Consider the following 21,355-nt stretch of genomic DNA (forward strand, 5'->3'; position numbering starts at 1 on the left):
CCTGGGAGCTTGATATGGTTTTGTATATACTGTATACATTTGTATTTTTTTTTTCTTTTTTTTTTTCCTTTTTTTTTTTCTTATTTCATTATTTATTTATATTTTTATTAAAGTAGTTTAGTCTTTTTCTAAACTCATAGTTGTTTTTTTTATCCCCCTCTTCTTCTCTTCTCTTTTCCTTAGGGGGGGGAGGGGAGGGGCCATCTGTCGTTCTGGTTGGTCAATTCGGTCAAAACCACTGACAGAGCCTCAGCCAAGTTCACCCACCAGCAGCCTCCCAGCACATCTCCGGCGAGTGAGAACACGAAGCAGAGCCAATGCACACACGCAGTGTTGTTGCAACTGAACAAGAAGCACGGGGGATGCTCGAAGACGATAGTTAAATACACTACCATCCCGTTCTGGGGCTCTCAAGGAGAACTGCTGCTAAAGCAGCACACAAGCTTAAGCGACGTCGTCTAATACTTACTTCGCAAATCTTTTCCAACGAAGGGACAAAGAAATCATCGCAGACAATCGCCAAAGCATAAAACATATACACGGCCTGCAAAAGAAAAGAGAAAATGTTGAGTCTGGAGACTGTCAAGCAGAAATGGGCTGCAGCGCCTCAACTCATCTTAAGTTTCTTTTGGTATATACTGTTTAAAAAAAAGGAAAATTCTCTTGCAAGAAGAATTCATGGAGCTTTCTGGGATTTAATAGAAAGATAATGAAGTATTTATCCAAAAGCTCTTACAAGCTATCAAAAGCTGTCAACATTTTATCATCAAGACTCCTTTTCTTTTTTTTTTTAATTCTCTGGATATTGCTAAGCCGCACTTAAAATATTTTTGCCTTCCTTTTTTTCCCTCCTGGTCGCAAAGCACAAGGATTTTTTTATGATTGCAATCTGTGAAAATCTAAACCCTAGAGAAGTAATTTTTGAAACGCTAGTGTTTTGAGAAAGGGGAAAGGAGCTTGTTTTCTGCAACTGAAGTGCCCTGCCATGTCACCTGGGACCCCAGTGATAATTCTTGCTAAACTCCACATAGGAACAACTTCCAAATGACTGAAACCCTAGGGGGAAGGCAAGACTTGAAAGGACACCTAGCGAATCAACTCCTCCCTTTCATGCAAGAAGCATTTAATCTGTATTATTAAACAGAAAGCTATTTCTATATTATTAAACAGAACATGCTAGGGCTGATCTCTGTCCTGACGGGGAAATGGCACAGCATGGATTATATTCCTGCAGCTAAACTCTCATCCTCCCCAAGGAGGGTAACCTGGTCCATATTGCCCAGAGGGAATGATCTCTGTCCCCTCCCTTGACTCATGTCACGCCACTGGATAGGAAAATGCTTATTGGGAGAGGGGAAAACCAGGCGAAAAATGTGCCAGCTACCTAACAGAGCACACCATCACAGCCAGGCTTGTGCCCTTGTGCCAGCCTGCTCTAGTTTACCAGTGTAGACATGTCCAAGGCCACCCAGGCTAATCTTGCACCACCTTATCCAAGTTAGACCTGTCATGAGAGAGGTCATCAGCCCCTCTGCTCTGCCCTGGGGAGGCCCCATCTGGAGCACTGGGACCAGTTCTGGGCTCCCCAGTTCCAGAAGGACAGGGAACTGCTGGAGAGGGGACAGCAGAGGGCTACAAAGATGATTAGGGGACTAGAACATCTCTCTTATGAGGAAAGGCTGAGTGACTTGGGTCTTTTTAGTCTGGAGAGGAGAAGGCTGAGGGGGGATCTGATCAATGCTTATAATTAAAGGGTGAGTGTCAGGAGGATGGGGCCGATCTTTTTTCCATGGTGCCCAGGGATAGGACAAGAGGAAATGGCCACAAACTTGAATATAACAAGTTCCACCTAAAGATGAGGAGGAACTTCTTTCTTTTGAGGGTGGCAGAGCCCTGGAAGAGGCTGCCCAGGGAGGTGGTGGAGTCTCCTTCTCTGGAGACATTCAAACCCCACCTGGACACGTTCCTGTGCAACCTGTTCTGGGTGGCCCTGCTTTGGCAGGGGGTTGGACTAGATGATCTCCAGAGGTCCCTTCCAACCCCATATCATTCTGTGATTCTGTAAAGGAACAGAGCCAGTAATATGGTGAGCCAGAGGAACTGAGGTTTATTTATCGCTATGCACTGGTGAAAGCACGCACACACAGGAGAGATCCTTACATTTTGGGCATGTAAACAGAGAGGCTCAGCTCAGGACGTGAACCTGGAACAAACTGCACTGCAGCAGCTGAGCACAAACCAGCTGTGTCCAAAAAGAGAAAGGCTGCTCGCGGTGAGGCAGGAGAGATGAACACCTGAACTCTCCCTGGCCAATTCTCCCTCTTGGGAGCCCACTGGCCACCTCCAGCAGAGGCAGGACCCCGCAAGGGGCTGCACCCTATGCTCAGGCCAGCAGGCTCAGCACTCCTGCCCTTCCAAGGAAACCATGTCCCCCCACATCACCATGTGGCATGAGGTCACCGCAGACAGATACACACGCTGCTCCAGAGCAGTGCGTGTCATTAACCCCAATGGCAAACTGAGCATCACCGCCAGGTCTTCATACAGGTTATGATCTGGATGAAGGGATGGAATGTACCCTCAGCAAGTTTGCTGATGATACAAAACTGGAGGGCGAGAACCTGGCTGGAGAGTTGGGCAGAGAGGAACCTGATGAACTTAAACAAAGGCAAGTGTAGGGTGTTGCACCTGGGGAGAAATAACCCCCTGCACCAGGACAGGTTGGGGGCTGACCTGCTGGAGAGCAGCTCTGAGGAGAAAGACCTGGGAGTCCTGGTGGACAATAGGATGCCCATGAACCAGCAATGGGCCCTTGTGGCCAAGAAGGCCAATGGCATCCTGGGGGGCATCAGGAAGAGTGTGACCAGCAGGTGGAGGGAGGTCATCCTGCCCCTCTGCTCTGCCCTGGGGAGGCCCCATGTGGAGCACTGGGACCAGTTCTGGGCTCCCCAGTTCCAGAAGGACAGGGAACTGCTGGAGAGGGGACAGCAGAGGGCTACAAAGATGATGAGGGGGCTGAAGCATCTCTCTTAGGAGGAGAGGCTGAGGGACTTGGGTCTTTTTAGTCTGGAGAAGAGAAGGCTGAGGGGGCATCCGATCAACACCTATAAATACTTAAAGGATGGGTGTCAAGAGGATGGGGCCAGTCTTTTTTTCAGTGGTGCCCAGGGATAGGACAAGAGGAAATGGGCACAAACTTGAATATAAGATTTTCCACCTTCAATTACAACTTTGCTGCAAAAAGCCAGCAATTTCTGTCAAAATCTCAGCCATGAAAACTTCTCAAGCTCAAAAGTATTTCAAGTATATATTTTTTCACGATTACAGATGGGAATTTCATCATAATGGATGATTTTGACACCATCCTGAAGATTCAGTGTCACTTCGGACAGTTTCTGTGCTCCTCTGTCACTTCTCATAAACATGTATAAATGTAATTTACACTTTATTAAACTCTTACACTGCAAAATGGCCCAGAGGACCGTGAACGTAAGCAGAATTCCAGATCTACAACTCTGCCGGGTGCAGCTGAGACCTTGGTCTCGCAGAGGGAGCACTAGCTGCTGACATGACACCAACAGATGACTCTATGAACAGAGATAAGGGCAGTGAATGGCTCACAGACACTGTGCATCACAGGAAGAAGGATCAGAAACGGCCCCAGAGAGTTATGTGGCCAAATCCCATTGAAATACAATGGATAGTGGGTGCCCAACTTCAGCCTGGATTTTCTGATCTGCTAATCATATTAATCTGCAGCGGTTCATGCCATCATTTCCCTTCCCAAATGCACAGTAATGCCTTTCAAGAACACTAATCTGTACACCATCATCCCTATAAATTGAGCGCATCCGCCATATTTGACATAATCTACAGTCACAGAGCGCAGGGCATCATATGGTTGCTTGGGCTTCCTGCAGTCTGCTGCTGTCGTGGTAGCCAAGTTCTCCCAAAAGAGCGGAGCAAGACCGTGGGGACGGAGAGGAGACAACAAACTAAAAAAAGCGCATGCTCAAAAGCCAAACCAGGTCGCTTCGGCACCTGCCCTCACACGTGGCACACATCCACGGTCATCACCCTCCTGCCTGTCCTCACCGTTTCTTCAGATCATGCAAAGTTACTCTTATCTTATGTGGTTGCTCACCAGAAAGACGACCAGTCTGGATGGACATCAGGTGCAAGACGTCCATCGGTCTTAAGTTTAGCAAAATCCTGCTGAAAGTTTTAAAATGAGCGTTTAAATGATGCGAGGGTTGGGTTTGCACTGTCTCCAGGAATGGCAAGCCATTCCCACATCCTGGTAACTGTGTGTACCAGCAACAGGGGACAACATGATAGAACACAAAAAATAAGTCTCACCCCCAGCATCATTTAGCTGCGTTCAGCTCAAAGTGAAGAGGTGGAAGTCTTTAAACAGGCAACCTACTTAAAAGACACTCTTCCTCCCCAGAAGGACATTAAAAAATTACGAAAATATAATGGTCCTGCATAAAAGGATTGCAAATACCAGATTAAGTACTACATTAGGATTGATTTTAAAATGATGATTCTAATAAACAAGTATCAGAGAAGTAATTGCAATCTCTGCATCAAAGGAGATTAAGTATCTTACTTGAAATACATGTTCCATTGCATGGAATGGCATAAATGGTAATTTTTCACAAGAAAGCTTAAATGCTGTAGGAGCCAGCAATTCCCACAGACCTGCCCTCTTCCCAAGGGGGCCAGGAAAGGAAGAGGTGACCATCCCTGGCTGCTCCCCCAGCAGACCTCCTGCCCTAGGCGAGCCAGCAAAGCCAAGGGCCACCACCGAAACCACTGTAACCAAGCACAGGGCCTTCCTCAATTCCGAGTGCACTATAAGATCAACCAAAACACCATTATTGAAGAGAAATTAAAAAAAAAAACCCAAATAACTGAACAAGGAACCCACAGAGTCCACTTTTACTCAGAGAGGCAGCCCATAGTACCATAATATGCTCAGCAGCAAGCTGTCTGTATCGTGCAGCATCACTAAAGCAAGGGCGTCCAGGGCACTGGAAAATCATCACCCTAATGAGCCAGCTCTGTGCTGTAGAAACGAGATGCAGCCGGTTTTTGACTCACTTCCGAAATAAATAAAGACAGGATACGTCCATAGCGACCTACATTTTCTGAGCAGCTCGCGCAAGGGAGGCAGGTGCCACCATTGGAGCACCCCGTTCCCATGGCTACATGGCAAACGAGGAGCGTGAGGGACCGCTAAGCACAGATGCCTCAGTGCACGGTGCCATAGCTCCAACACCTCTCCTCCACCCTGGTGCCATAGCTCTGACACCTCTCCCTCACCCTGGTGCCATAGCTCTGACACCTCTCCCTCACCCTGGTGCCATAGCTCCAACACCTCTCCTTCACCCTGGTGCCATGGCTCCAACACCTCTCCTTCATCCTGGTGCCATAGCTCCAACACCTCTCCCTCACCCCGGTGCCATAGCTCCAACACCTCTCCTTCATCCTTCTGCCATAGCTCCAACACCTCTCCTTCACCCTGGCTCAACATGGGGCCACAGCTCCAACACCTCTCCTTCACCCTGGTGCCATAGCTCTGACACCTCTCCCTCACCCTGGTGCCATAGCTCTGACACCTCTCCTTCACCCCGGCTCAACACAGTGCCATAGCTCCAACACCTCTCCTTCACCCTGGTGCCATAGCTCTGACACCTCTCCTCCACCCTGGTGCCATAGCTCTGACACCTCTCCTTCACACCGGCTCAACACGGTGCCCTAGCTCCAACACCTCTCCTCCACCCTGGTGCCATAGCTCCAACACCTCTCCTTCACCCCGGTGCCATAGCTCCCACACCTCTCCCTCACCCTGGTGCCATAGCTCTGACCCCTCTCCTTCACCCCGGCTCAACATGGAGCCATAGCTCCAACACCTCTCCTCTACCCTGGGGCCATAGCTCCAACATCTCTCCCTCACCCTGGTGCCATAGCTCTGACCCCTCTCCTTCACCCCGGCTCAACATGGAGCCATAGCTCCAACACCTCTCCTCTACCCTGGGGCCATAGCTCCAACATCTCTCCCTCACCCTGGTGCCATAGCTCTGACCCCTCTCCTTCACCCCGGCTCAACATGGAGCCATAGCTCCAACACCTCTCCTCTACCCTGGGGCCATAGCTCCAACATCTCTCCCTCACCCTGGTGCCATAGCTCTGACCCCTCTCCTTCACCCCGGCTCAACATGGAGCCATAGCTCCAACACCTCTCCTCTACCCTGGGGCCATAGCTCCAACATCTCTCCCTCACCCTGGTGCCATAGCTCTGACCCCTCTCCTTCACCCCGGCTCAACATGGAGCCATAGCTCCAACACCTCTCCTCTACCCTGGGGCCATAGCTCCAACATCTCTCCCTCACCCTGGTGCCATAGCTCTGACCCCTCTCCTTCACCCCGGCTCAACATGGAGCCATAGCTCCAACACCTCTCCTCTACCCTGGGGCCATAGCTCCAACATCTCTCCCTCACCCTGGTGCCATAGCTCTGACCCCTCTCCTTCACCCCGGCTCAACATGGAGCCATAGCTCCAACACCTCTCCTCTACCCTGGGGCCATAGCTCCAACATCTCTCCCTCACCCTGGTGCCATAGCTCTGACCCCTCTCCTTCACCCCGGCTCAACATGGAGCCATAGCTCCAACACCTCTCCTCTACCCTGGGGCCATAGCTCCAACATCTCTCCCTCACCCTGGTGCCATAGCTCTGACCCCTCTCCTTCACCCCGGCTCAACATGGAGCCATAGCTCCAACACCTCTCCTTCACCCTGGCTGAGGATGCGGTGCCATAGCTCTGCCTGGGAAGAAGCTTGACCTGGACCACGCACTAACACAAACTCTTCACACCAGCAGCATCCTGGCACCGCGTTCCAGATTTGACCGGAGAAATCTGGGAAAAGAAGAACCAGTCCTGAACTGTCCAAAAGACTGGGGTAACACAGGGATTGGGGCAGAGCCTGCAGCTGGGCAGATGAAGACTGAGCAGTGACGGGGCAGGGAGGAGTGATAGTGCCCATCCCATTGGGCTTTTCCAGGAAAACATGCAGCGATACCCAAACCCTCCTTCTTCTGCTGCCAGGAAAAACCTTATGAACAACTTGGTGAAGCAATTTCCCCTCCCTTGTCTCATGGAGGTAGCGGGTACCTATTGCCCAGTGTTCACGAGCATAGTAGGGCTGTGGGTCTGCCCAGGCATCAGTATACGCATCTGCTGGAACAAACTACAGAATCACAGAATCACAGAATTGTGGTGGTTGGAAGGGACCTCAGAGATCATCGAGTCCAACCACAAAAAAAAAAAAAAAAAAAAAAAAAAACCCCCCCCACCACCTAAACACACAACAACAACCAAACCAAAAAACCATCACCCACCCACTCAGCAGCCCACGACAAACCAATAATCTTGGGCACTAGAGCATGCCCTGAAGAAACATGTCTACACGTTTCTTAAATACCTCCAGGGATGGTGACTCCACCACCTCCCTGGGCAAACCAGTGAAATGCTGTGGGAATGCCCAGACACCTGCACACCATCAGGAACCACGCTAAGATTGCAAAACAAAGCTCTCAAGTGCCAGGGAGCTCCCGGGTTGCAGGCAGCAGACTTCATCCTTTAGCAGTGAACAGCACCAGACTCTCCAAATCCAGACCCTGGCTCCCTCCAAACCGAACACCCCAAAGCAGCAACTCAGCGGGGATGTGACTGTCCAGAGAGGACATGGTAATAATTAGTAGCAGTGAAGCAATCAGTTGATGAGCTCCAAAGAAGTATCAAGGGGGAAACTAAACACTATGGCTCCAAACCTGTACTATGCTTTTTTTTTTAGTGGCCCACTTTTCCTTTAAACAGAAGTATTTTCAGCTCAGACCTAAAACTAGCACTAAACCATTCCTGCCCAGTTTCTCCTAGATTTCTTAAGTGTTTAGGGATTTACTTTCATCTTTATGAAGTGTCAGATTATGTTAAATAATTCTGCCCAGCCCCGCCATGGGATCTGCTGGGGTCTTTGTGTTTTCACTTTTATTAAACAGTAGGGAGAAGATGTCTTGGGAACCCCCCGGGAGGCCATTTACTGCATTCCCCCAAGGCCCCAGTTTATAGCATTTGCCCCCTGGTTCTCTGGCTTCTGTTAAACCAGCTTTTACACCTTGATGTCTTTCAGAAATAAACCCTGAAGCATGGGCAAAAGGGGGAGAGGAGAAAGATAGCTTTCTTACTAAAATGAATAAAACCCCTTTTAAGGGGAGGTCAACAAACATGAGAAGTGTGATGATGACCTGCTAATCATCACTCCATTGTTCTCCCTACCATTACAAAAGCCCTTTGATTTTACAGCCCAGTTTCCTCAAACTCGCAAAGAAATTTCAATGGAGACAATGTGACTCTGTGTCTATGTCCCTTTTCCCCCACAAAGTGCATTTCTGTGCATGCTCTGATTTGATCAGACATTTGGTAACTGTATCGCTGGAGCGTATAAAACAGAATTAGAGGTTTATCACCCCGATACGATGACAACCCCTTTCAACCCAGACTAAAGAGGCAGGTTACTGAATGCTGACAGTTATCTATTTTCTCCAAGTATCAGTTTTTTCTTTGCCAACAGCTTACAAATGGCTACAGGAGAAGGCAAAGCTTTTGTCGTCGCTGCTTCTCTTTCCCACTCCACCCAAGGAGATGGACCAGAGCCACAGACAGTGAAGCCTGGGGGAGCTTTCCTTGGGATTCGTGGAGCTGACAGCTCAGGGCAGGACACTGGGAAACCTCTCAGCTGATGGCCTTGGACCCCTACGCCTTGTGACAGCCTCCCATAGCCCAGGGGTCGCTCCCCAGTAGCACGGTGCTACAAAGGGTGGATCCAGCTGGGTCCTACACCTCGGGGACGCACAGGCTGGAGCGTGGTCAACAAATTTTCTCAGTCAACAAATCTTCTCAGTCAATAAAACCACTATGGAGAATGATGAAGCACCTGTGGACCAAGATATCTGTCTTGCTGCTTGCCAGAGGGGAAGAAAGCGGGTATGGTTCCGCTGGGACAGCAGATGCTTACATCTAGTTCTCATTAAAAACAGATTTTTCTTTTTATTCCGAAGTAGGCAGTTCATCTTGAAATTTCAGTCCTCCAAACCTCATTTTGATACATGTGAAAAGCATGTGCAGCTTATTCAGAACTGACAAAAAAGCTTGTGGGAAAATATCTTGAGAGCAATTATGAAGTCCAAATCATAACTCGAAGAAGACTGGAAAATAACCCGACTCACAGTTTATGTAGTCAACTGTATGAGAATACTGTGTGATTTCAATGTTGCTAATAATAAGAAAATACAGTCCAGGTCTCATCTCCTTTAAACAGCCTGGAAAAACACATTCAGAGGTATGGATCACACAGAAATTAAGAACGATTTTAGCAATTCTTGTTTTTAATGGTCTCATTATAAACTTATTCCTGCAGCTCAAGAGATTTTTAACAAAATAATTTTTGTATTAAAAAAATCCAAGAAATGTGAGGTTACAAGGTAGCAGCGTGCTGCTCTACTCATCATCTTTTGCCCAGAGCAGCTACATAGGAGTCTGCCAGTTGTTTTCCAAGCAGATAGATGAATATAACTGCATATAGTTAATCCCTTTCTTAAGCAACTCTCGTAACGCTTTTTTATATTACCCACGGTATAGTTGCAAGGGTGCCAACAGCCCACCAGTATTTTTAAAGCCTACATTACAATGTTTACACACTTTCTGTACGTATTAAGAGCAGCTAGTATAGCTCCTTGAATTAACAGATGATCAACAGTGACCTTTTCCTGTCAAAACACAAAAGCTGTTGGAGGCGCAGAGCACTGACTGCCAGGAAAACAAATAATCAGCGCTCGGGATGCAAACACACACCAGTGTGTCAAGGTAGGTGTGAAACTCCACAGCTGGGCCTGTGCGACAGGCTCACTGTGGCTGTGAAGCAGACCCTGAAGTCATGAAATCATGCACCTGAAAGCCAGGAAAAGAGCAGCCCAAAGGCTGCCTGGGATGTGCAGACAGGTCTCCCAGCATTTCTTGGGACCACTTCTCAGTTCCATCAGTGCCTGGTGCACTAACCCCGAGGCAGAAGCAACTCACCTGCCTGTGGAGGGGACCAGCAGATTTGACCAGAGGCAGGCAGGTGAAACCCAACCTGCAGCTTCACCTCATACCTACAGCAGAGGAGCTGAAGATCTTCTGAAGGTCTCTCTTTCCACCAGCTGCAGAGAGACTCCGGGTGACTCACTGCTGCACAACACGACTCTGAGAGAGGGTTTATCTGAATTTTTTGGGAGCATTCATCAGGGTGCTAAAAAATCCAGCTCAGGTCCAGCGCTCACTTTTCAAAACATTTCAAAGCTTAATGTTCCCATGGAAACTTGGAAGCAACGAGCTTGCCAGACGAAGTCAATAGTGATGTTACTCAACAAAATATTACAGCCATTTAGCCGAAATAAAATCATAACACAGAGCACTCGTATGACAACATGCAATACAATCTAATTTATACTTAAAAAGAAATCATGAGTCATTGCACATAGCTAATGGTGAATGCTCATTTAAGCTAGCTAAAAATTACAAAATGCTTTTAAACATTTATGAGAAGCAGGTATTGGCTGCTTAAGAATGCCTCTTCCCCTCAAGAAGTACCAACTTGGCAGTTCTTAAACTAAGATGACATTAAAAAAAAGAAAAGAATTGTCTTCATCTACATGACAAAAGTCAAGGAATGGATTTGAAGGGACAGTGCTTCCTGCTATGAGAGTACTGCAGCTGCTGAATGGAAGGTCTTATGGCTAAGTGTCTAATTCACCAACAGAACAGGGCTATTTATTTATCCTGAGTATCTTTAATTTTGGCCTTACCCATGCACACCACCTACACTGACTTGTTTGGGCCAGACATGACAAAAATCCAAGTCCCAAAATGCACAGACTTCTGATACCAGTAAAGTCTTTAAAACAGCATCTATTAAAGTCTTCTTGGTGCATTTCTGAATTTTGAGGCAAATCTCTTGCCTGCCCAATGTCCTCCAGAATTCCCAAGAGGATCTGGGGATCAGGATTATCACCCTGCAGCTGATAAATGAGAAGTTACGATCTTTTCTTGAATATATTCAAGAAGAAAAACTCACTTTAGCAACTTAACTACTCAGGGGAATTCTGGAGACCCAAACTTTAAAAAAAAATAATAAAAAATCCAGTTGATAATTGTTTTAAACAGAAACCCCTCTCTAATTTCCTTCTCCTACAGCTATGTCATAAGGGGCACCACAAGGAGGTTCAGCAGGTAAGACTTCACTTGTTTTTGAAGGCAATTACATGAATGTCTTCCCTCGACCTGCCAATCCTGCAGCATCCTTGTGGAACCACAGCTGCCCAGTGACCTCAGAAAAGGTGGTCTGCCTGGAGTAAAGTAACTTGCAGGAGTTTATTCACGTAACAGCACACAGCTGTGCTCTTGGGCTGCACCAGGGCTTTTAGAAAGGGTTTATGTAAAACTGAAGTGTGTCATACTCAGCCTAGTTACTGAAACTCTCAACCGTGACTGAGAGTAGAAGCCCCTGTGGGCAGGAGGTGGCATCAACCTGCCGTTAAGCACACCAGCCCCTGGCCGCACCGATAGGAGAACAAATATAAAAGTCACCACACTTACACAAAGGACGTGCAGGACCACAGCCCCATGTCTCCTGTCCTCGTTCGTGAAGATGTCATTGGGGAATTCATGGAGAGCTGCAAGAAGGGGAGAAAAAAGAAAGCTCAGATGTTTAATCAGCTACTCAAAAACACCGTTTAACATGCTGTTCAAGTAACATAACAGAAGTTGCCTGAGTCCTTCTACTGGACAGCAGTCCTACTACCACCACACCAGACGCTCTTTGTTTTGCCTTCCTCTTACTTTAGCTGAACTTGTCCTCTGGTCATTATGGGCCCTCCCCCGGATGTTTACTGTGATTTGCTTTGGTGGCAACCACAACATTGTGTACCCAGAGATGGCCCAGGAAAGGCAGATAAATTCCGAGAGCACAGCACTGCACTCTCCTGCAAACATTCCAGGGAAACAGCGTTGTACAGAGCAGGTGGTGATGGGTTGCTCTCATCAAGCATTTCTGATCTACGATTTTGTACCCGAAATGGATGGGTAAAAGCCTTCTCCCATGTCCCCAGCACCCACTGGTAGGATGCAGGTAACATGTACTCATCTCTGGCGGGACCTACCGCTCTCCAGACGGGCAATGACTTCCCACAAGTGCCCTTCCCAACAGTATCACGGAATCATGAAATTGTTAGAGTTGGAAGGGACCTTCTAGAGATCCTCCAGTCCAACTCCCCTGCCAAAGCAGGGTTGCCCAGAGCACATCACTCAGGAGCATCCAGGTGGGGCCTGAAGATCTCCAGAGAAGGGGACTCCACACCCTCCCTGGGCAGCCTCTGCCAGGGCTCTGCCACCCTCACCCCAAAGAAGTTCTTCCTCACATTGGAGTGGAACTTCCCATGGTCCAGCTTGTGCCCATTGCCCCTCGTCCTGTCACTGGGAACCACTGAAAAGAGTCCAGCTCCATCCTCCCTCAACCCACCCTTTAGATCCTTGTCAGCATTAAGAAGGTCTCCCCTCAGCCTTCTCTTCTCCAGGCTGAAGAGCTCCAGCTCTCTCAGCCTTTCCTCATCAGGGAGATGCTCCAATCCCTCCAGCATCTCTGTTGCCCTACACTGGACTCTCTCCAGCAGTTCCCTGTCTCTCTTGAATTAAAAAAAAGAAAAGAATTGTCTTCATCTACATGACAAAAGTCAAGGAATGGATTTGAAGGGACAGTGCTTCCTGCTATGAGAGTACTGCAGCTGCTGAATGGAAGGTCTTATGGCTAAGTGTCTAATTCACCAACAGAACAGGGCTATTTATTTATCCTGAGTATCTTTAATTTTGGCCTTACCCATGCACACCACCTACACTGACTTGTTTGGGCCAGACATGACAAAAATCCAAGTCCCAAAATGCACAGACTTCTGATACCAGTAAAGTCTTTAAAACAGCATCTATTAAAGTCTTCTTGGTGCATTTCTGAATTTTGAGGCAAATCTCTTGCCTGCCCAATGTCCTCCAGAATTCCCAAGAGGATCTGGGGATCAGGATTATCACCCTGCAGCTGATAAATGAGAAGTTACGATCTTTTCTTGAATATATTCAAGAAGAAAAACTCACTTTAGCAACTTAACTACTCAGGGGAATTCTGGAGACCCAAACTTTAAAAAAAAATAATAAAAAATCCAGTTGATAATTGTTTTAAACAGAAACCCCTCTCTAATTTCCTTCTCCTACAGCTATGTCATAAGGGGCACCACAAGGAGGTTCAGCAGGTAAGACTTCACTTGTTTTTGAAGGCAATTACATGAATGTCTTCCCTCGACCTGCCAATCCTGCAGCATCCTTGTGCTCGTGGGGGGAGGCCTTGTGGAACCACAGCTGCCCAGTGACCTCAGAAAAGGTGGTCTGCCTGGAGTAAAGTAACTTGCAGGAGTTTATTCACGTAACAGCACACAGCTGTGCTCTTGGGCTGCACCAGGGCTTTTAGAAAGGGTTTATGTAAAACTGAAGTGTGTCATACTCAGCCTAGTTACTGAAACTCTCAACCGTGACTGAGAGTAGAAGCCCCTGTGGGCAGGAGGTGGCATCAACCTGCCGTTAAGCACACCAGCCCCTGGCCGCACCGATAGGAGAACAAATATAAAAGTCACCACACTTACACAAAGGACGTGCAGGACCACAGCCCCATGCACCAGCCCCTCCTGGCCACACCGATAGGAGAACAAATATAAAAATCACCACACTTACACAAAGGACGTGCAGGACCACAGCCCCATGTCTCCTGTCCTCGTTCGTGAAGATGTCATTGGGGAATTCATGGAGAGCTGCAAGAAGGGGAGAAAAAAGAAAGCTCAGATGTTTAATCAGCTACTCAAAAACACCGTTTAACATGCTGTTCAAGTAACATAACAGAAGTTGCCTGAGTCCTTCTACTGGACAGCAGTCCTACTACCACCACACCAGACGCTCTTTGTTTTGCCTTCCTCTTACTTTAGCTGAACTTGTCCTCTGGTCATTATGGGCCCTCCCCCGGATGTTTACTGTGATTTGCTTTGGTGGCAACCACAACATTGTGTACCCAGAGATGGCCCAGGAAAGGCAGATAAATTCCGAGAGCACAGCACTGCACTCTCCTGCAAACATTCCAGGGAAACAGCGTTGTACAGAGCAGGTGGTGATGGGTTGCTCTCATCAAGCATTTCTGATCTACGATTTTGTACCCGAAATGGATGGGTAAAAGCCTTCTCCCATGTCCCCAGCACCCACTGGTAGGATGCAGGTAACATGTACTCATCTCTGGCGGGACCTACCGCTCTCCAGACGGGCAATGACTTCCCACAAGTGCCCTTCCCAACAGTATCACGGAATCATGAAATTGTTAGAGTTGGAAGGGACCTTCTAGAGATCCTCCAGTCCAACTCCCCTGCCAAAGCAGGGTTGCCCAGAGCACATCACTCAGGAGCATCCAGGTGGGGGCTGAAGATCTCCAGAGAAGGGGACTCCACACCCTCCCTGGGCAGCCTCTGCCAGGGCTCTGCGACCCTCACCCCAAAGAAGTTCTTCCTCACATTGGAGTGGAACTTCCCATGGTCCAGCTTGTGCCCATTGCCCCTCGTCCTGTCACTGGGAACCACTGAAAAGAGTCCAGCTCCATCCTCCCTCAACCCACCCTTTAGATCCTTGTCAGCATTAAGAAGGTCTCCCCTCAGCCTTCTCTTCTCCAGGCTGAAGAGCTCTAGCCCTCTCAGCCTTTCCTCATCAGGGAGATGCTCCAATCCCTCCAGCATCTCTGTTGCCCTACGCTGGACTCTCTCCAGCAGTTCCCTGTCCCTCTTGAACTGGGGAGCCCAGAACTGGACGCAGGATTCCAGTTGTGGCCTCCCCAGTGCAGAGCAGAGGGGGAGAATGACCTCCCTCCACCTCCTGGCCACACTCTTCCCTACGCAGCCCAGGATCCCGTTGGCTTGGCTTTATCACCTGCTTTACGTCCAACAGAGTCATGAAGTCTTAGAAATGGCACGCTAACGAGCAACTGGGACAGATGATGGCCCACTACACCAACACAGAAAGCAGATCAGCAATTTAGTTTGATCAACATGCCTTCATTAAGAGCAATATATTTTTGTTAGATTAGCCATCCTCTTTCCAAAGTCAAGTAATCAGTATAACAATTGAAAGGAGCACACAATATAGTCAGATAAACTTTGTTGCAAATACGACATTGCAAGCCATTTAAAGACAAATTACTTTCATTTACCCCAGTGCTTTATTACTGTTCTGGACGTTAATTGGATTATAAAGCACTTAAAGACAGTCTCCCAATTAGGTTGCAGGAATGGCTTTTGGTTATAAACTGCAAAGCAAGTGTGAAGACGATATTATGGCATTCCAAGTGCTTCTCAGTAATTCCAGAGTTGAATTGCTCAATAACAACCAAAATAATTTTTTCCTTCTAATGGCCAGTTCCGCACATTCAGCCTTGAGTTGGAAAAAATCAAGCTGCGATTTTCCTGGCTTTCACATCGTTACCATTAATAAAGCTCCAGCAATTGGAATTTAATTAACAATTCCAAAGATGATTAAATAGAAAAGCAACCCAGCTCACTCTCACAGCTTTACTGCCTGTGAAGCGATAACTGAGCAAAAAAAGTAGCTATGTCTTAATTTTGTTACTACTGCAAGCAAGGGTTCTACCCAGGCACTGTATCTGAGGAGGAAAACATTCTTTTTTACATAAGTGGTCTTCTGGCCAAAGACTCAGCTTAATGCTGTTAACTGTATTCCTCTGCGTTGGTAAATTTTATAACGAGTCCTAACAAACTACAGACAGCACCTTTAAAATTCATCTTATAAAGGAAGTAACACCAGCAATACCCTTGAACGAGTGAGACACAACATCACAAGCACAGATACGGCCATGGAAACACCCCATTGCACCAGGGGAGAGGACCGTGCACCACAGCTTGCCGAGAAGCCTGGCATGGTAGCCCATCACCAGCTCCTGGCTCACACAGCTCACCTGAGACCATGCACAGGGAGGGACTGGGACCTGCCAAGCCTAATCTGAAGGTGGGCTGGGGAAGCCCTGTCCCCGGGCCTCAGGGCAGGTGGGAAGTCTGGAGAGAGCTGAGCAAGGGCTGCCAGCATCCCCCAAGAGAAAAGCCAAGCCTAGGGGCCAGCCCCGACTGCACGGAGAGGCAGATGGCTTTGGCCTTTTATGAGGACTAGCAATATCTGTGACTTTTTAATAACAAATCTGGATCCACCTGCAGGAGTTGTAATGATTTTCTTCCAAAGCAGAGCTAGCATTGCCAGGATGCCATTCACCCTCCCACCCCCAACACATGTACTATGCCAGATATGCAGAAAGCTGCCAAAAGCATGTTTAGGTGTGCCACCTAAAGAAACTAGTCAGACAGGCACTGGCACAAAGACAGGAGTTAAGAAAAAAACCACCACAAAACACTATGGTGGACAACAAGTTGACCATGAGCCAGCAATGGGCCCTTGTGGCCAAGAAAGCCAATGGCCTCTTGGGGTGCATTAAAAAGAGCATGGCCAGCAGGTTGAGGGAGGTCATCCTCCCCCTCTGCTCTGCCCTGGTGAGGCCCCATCTGGAGCACTGGGTCCAGTTCTGGGCTCCCCAGTTCAAGAAGGACAGGAAACTACTGGAAAAAGTCCAGCAGAGGGCTACAAAGACAATCAAGGGAATGGAACACCTCTCTCATGAGGAAAAGTTGAGAGAACTGGGTCTGTTGAGCATGTAGAAGAGAAGACTGCGAGGGGTCTGACCAACATCTATAAATATCTAAAGGGCAGGTGTCAAGAGGATGGGACCAGACTCTTTTCAGTGATGCCCAGCAACAGGACAAGGGGCAATGGATACAAGCTGGAACACAGGAAATTCTATCTCAACGTGCAGAAAAACTTCTTTGAGGGTGATAGAGCACGGGAACAGGCTGCACAGCCAGATTGTGGAGTTTCCTTCTCTGGAGATATTCAAAACCCGCCTGGATGCGTTTCTGTCCAAGCCTGCTCTAGACAGGGGGGTTGGACTAGATGATCTCCAAAGGTCCCTTCCAACCCCTAGAATTCTGTGATTCTGTGGGATATAGAAGACAACGAAGTTAAAATAGCTGGAAAGGTTTCATCTTTCCTCAGCAAGATATCATTATGTGAAAACCAAATGTTTTCATCACAGTTTTCATAAGAAATATTCCTGACAGTTAACCAGACCATAAGACATTGCAGAGGAAACACAAGGAGGTATGTTTTTAGCAATATGCAAAAAGGTTTGCTAACACACACACATGCATATGCTTCCCTCTCCCTCCTGCACTCTCTCCTGCAGCTGCCTACGAGATTTTAGCATGACAACTCGTAACAGACAGAGATGATGAAAATCTTATCCCTTTATCAAGAGTCTCTACCTGTTCAAGGAGACCAAAGTGCACCTAAGGTAAAAGCATACAGGAAAAAAACAGTATTAAAATAGAATATGCTTGTCACTACTGGCAGAGGTGGGGAATCCTAACCACACTTCTGGTGCACAGCAGAAACATCCAATCCTCGGTCAGTTTCAGGTTCCCACCCCCATGCTGTAATCAAATACACCTTCTTATCTGAGAAAATCTAAGGTGTCCATCACTGCATTCTCTACAACATTGTCTGAACACAAACACTTTTTGTGGCTTACATTTGAATGCACGCAATTACAAAATAATGTATGCAAATGTGAAATCTGCTGCATTTTTATGAGATGCATCAGGTGCAGATGAGTACAGATAAGAGGAGAGCTTTGCAAAACACAGGAGCTCCATTCTAAGAGGAAATAAAGGGTGTTGCTGGAACACCACTCCAACAACAGCTGCCCTATTTAGCTAGTATAAAAAAGCTCATACACTTTGCTATTTTGCTTAAAAGCGTGCTCAGTTTTCGTACAGAAAATGGGGGCAGATTTCGTCAGGCTTATTTTGATTGGACCAGGAAAAAACAAAACCACCGCCCTGTCAATGAACCTAAACTCAATGAATTAAAGACTTCTTCGTAATTGATCCACTCTCATCCTGTAGACTGTGTAGGTATTGGGCCCGCTAATGGCAGAGGGACAGGATCTTCACATGAACACAGCACCCCCCATAGACATTTTCTGCATGGGCATTAGGTACAATGCCAGTTGTGAAGACCGGGGCTGTACCCTTGCAGCAGCACTGTAGCATCCAGCACTGACAGCATTTCTACCCCAGACATTTAAATTCCAGCCTCCAGATGCACGCACCTCAATTCTAGTTTTCAGTTAATGAGGTACTTTCTCAGAAAAGAGGAGAGAGGGCCTTTTTACAAGGGCATGTAGTGATAGGACAAGAGGTTATGGCTTCAGACTGGAAGAGGGCAGATTTAGTTTACATATCAGGAAGAAATTTTTCACGCTGAGGGTGGTGAGGCACTGGAAGAGGTTGCCCAGAGAAGCTGTGGCTGCCCCATCCCTGGAGGGGTTCAAGGCCAGGCTGGATGGGGCTTGGAGCAACCTGGTCTGGTGGGAGAGGCTTGGAACTCGATGATCTTTAAGGTCCCTTCCAACTCTAACCATTCTGTGATTCTATGAAAAACAAAGCACAGGAGTGTGCAGCTTAACACAATGCATTTTTTAGGGAGCAGTAATTACTAGTAACTATTAGCATTATTCGAATTTGGAAGTAATTGGAGCTAAATCGGACTGTTAGCTTCGCAGAAAAGGCTAAATAATAGAGGAGCAGATCAGCAGTAGGTGTAAAAAGCTGAGGACCTAGCAGCAAGACTTCAGATGTTCAGACAGGGGGTACCCACCATGCAGAACAGGGAGCCCATGCCTTTCGAGAGCCCCCAGCACCACCCCAGCAAGCACAACGCGGCTGCAGGTCCGCTGTTCCCTCAACGAGAGCATGCACAAGGGTATGGCAGTACATGCTCCCCCCCCGCCAGACTTAGAGGAGAATTCTGTATCCGTGCTTGATGGGGAAAAGTTATTTTAGTCGTAATACAATGAGTCGGAATAAACTCTTGTCCTTTTATTCCCAAATCAGTGTGCGATTCATTAAAATTGGAACCCTGCTCAGCCTTGGCTTTAGCTGACTTACAAAACGACCCACATTACCGCTCCGTTCAGAGGATCTGTCGGCGCAGTACAAATTTGCCTCTGTTTTGCACAGTCAAGTTACACCAGGCAGATCACATGCTGTGCCAAGGACAGATGCGCAGAGGAGATGCTGCTTTACCATTCTTCTCGCTGGCAACAGGCAGCGTTACCCTTTCAAAACCCTTCTCCCTCTCCTATGTAATGTTTCCACCTTTCCAAATGGATTCCTTTTAAAAAAAAACACCAACACTCTACTGGATCAATAGTTCTCAAAGCTGCAATATACACTTATGTTTTAAAAAAGTATATTGCTAGCCAGTGTACCTACTCTACGGACAAGAAAACCCTTGGGAGATCTGCCACAGCTTTCACAGAAGAAGGAAGAGCTGAGGATGTTCAGCCTAGGCAACGAATTATCAGCAAAGAAAACCATCAGAAATTTAAAAACTTGGTGCATTTTCTCATGCTGTCCCACAGTTCTTTCCTGGCCAGAGGTAAGTCCCTTCAGTGCCAGACACTGCAATCCCAAAGTGCCCAAATACCCAGTGGGGAAAGGCCCAGTCTGTATTTGTATAGACCTTTCTGGGATAATTACTCTGCCCACTGGCCCCCGTTTGGCTGCTCTTTTCCGAAGAGCTCTTCAGAAGCGGGCTGCACGTCCCATCATGGGATAGAAGATAAGGCTACAGAAAAGATGACACGGGTGGACTGGATTAAAAACCAGGATTTAGATATGCAACTCCAACAGTTAGGCACCGCTGGTACTCACAATATCAATGCTACTTCGGTTGTCATTAGAAGTCCCAGAGACAACTATATACTTCTGCAGCTGGAAAAACAAGCAGACACGTGGCCGTGCCCAGCAGCTGGGTGCGAGCTCTCGGCTAAGCCCAGATGACAGATCATTTGCTCCTGTGCCCAGCTCGGGGTGCTCAGAGCGTGCCAGCTTGCAACAGGAAAGCAAATACATCATTACCAACAACCGCAAGAGGCACAGACAACTCGAGGGAACATCATTATGCCATTGCATAAACACAGGCAGGGCTGTATTTTAGGCAGTGCCTGTCACGCCGGTCTCTCCGTCTCGTTTCTATTATCATCTTATCAGGGAAAGACATTAGTGGACCTCAGTGGACCTTGTGACACGACCTGGTAAAATTACATCTCTTTTGAATCAATGTCGACAGCTTTTTATGTAAGGAAATGAAATAGACTTTAAAAATTGCCCCCCTCCCAATTCATGATTTTAAACTCAAGATTTTTGATCGCTTTGGGCTTAGCAATAATATTACATTCACCTGCATTACATTATTACCTACGCCTGCACGCTGCCTAGCCCAATTCCCTGACCTCCAACAGCATCCCCTGAACGGTATCAACTCTGACAGCACCACGGGCCCTACCAAATATACAGGAGAGTAACTGCTACGTCCCTGAAGCCTGTTCCTCTCGTGGACCAGCAACCCACCGGGGTGAGCTTGAGGATGTGGGGAGGCGAGGGGGCTCCCAACTGCTGAGTATGTTCAGCTCCACAGCTACCACCCCCCGGAGACTGGCTCGGATGTGGACAGCCCCACGCTTCACAGGACGCCGGTTCCTGCAGCCAGACCTCACGGGAACAGCTTTAACTCTTGTGGTACAGGAGATCAAGAGACTGTGAAAATCTTTAGTTGTCTTTAAAAGCAATACGCGATTGATCAAATTCTCTCTGGGGGGAGGTTGGAGTACCTTTACATATATATAAAATTAATGTTTTGCTTTCTGCCAAGTCAAAATGGTGTTTGCGTTACGGTGTCATGATCTAAAATTCAAGAGAGCCAAACTATGCTGATATATCAATAATAAATCGTGTTGCTAATGTTTTACTCGTGTTACCACTTAACTGCTGAAAACAAGCAGCAGAAACGGCGAGGGGGTACAGCACGCTGCTATAAATCATGCAGCACCCCTCACAGCCCACGGCACCATCCCATACCTTGCAACAGCTTTTCAAGGGCTGGCTCTTCCCAAGCAACGGATGCTCAGATAGCATTCCCTGTACCTCTGCAGTTAATGAATTTCTAATCGCCAAGAATTAAACATTTACGGCGTGCGTTCAGGCAGCGATGAGCT

General features: G+C 47.6%; 1 protein-coding gene across 2 annotated transcripts in view; it reads right to left on the bottom strand.

Annotated features, from left to right (window-relative positions):
• Positions 1-21,355, bottom strand: part of SLC24A3 (solute carrier family 24 (sodium/potassium/calcium exchanger), member 3) — a 163,898-nt gene that overhangs the window by 63,720 nt on the left and 78,823 nt on the right. Inside the window, exons 2-3 of one of the 2 annotated variants that reach the window (XM_014962393.1) lie at positions 13,876-13,952; positions 470-544 (exon numbers count right to left, since the gene is read on the bottom strand). In XM_014962393.1, coding sequence (XP_014817879.1) covers positions 470-535 — 66 coding nt within the window. In that variant the 5' untranslated portion in view covers positions 536-544; positions 13,876-13,952. Of the gene's footprint in view, positions 1-469; positions 545-11,700; positions 11,771-13,875; positions 13,953-21,355 lie in introns of those variants that run through there. The other variant, XM_014962392.1, reaches the window with a different exon arrangement.

This window comes from Calidris pugnax, unplaced genomic scaffold (genome assembly GCF_001431845.1).
Source record: "Calidris pugnax isolate Ruff unplaced genomic scaffold, ASM143184v1 scaffold147, whole genome shotgun sequence".
NCBI classification, from domain to species: domain Eukaryota; kingdom Metazoa; phylum Chordata; class Aves; order Charadriiformes; family Scolopacidae; genus Calidris; species Calidris pugnax.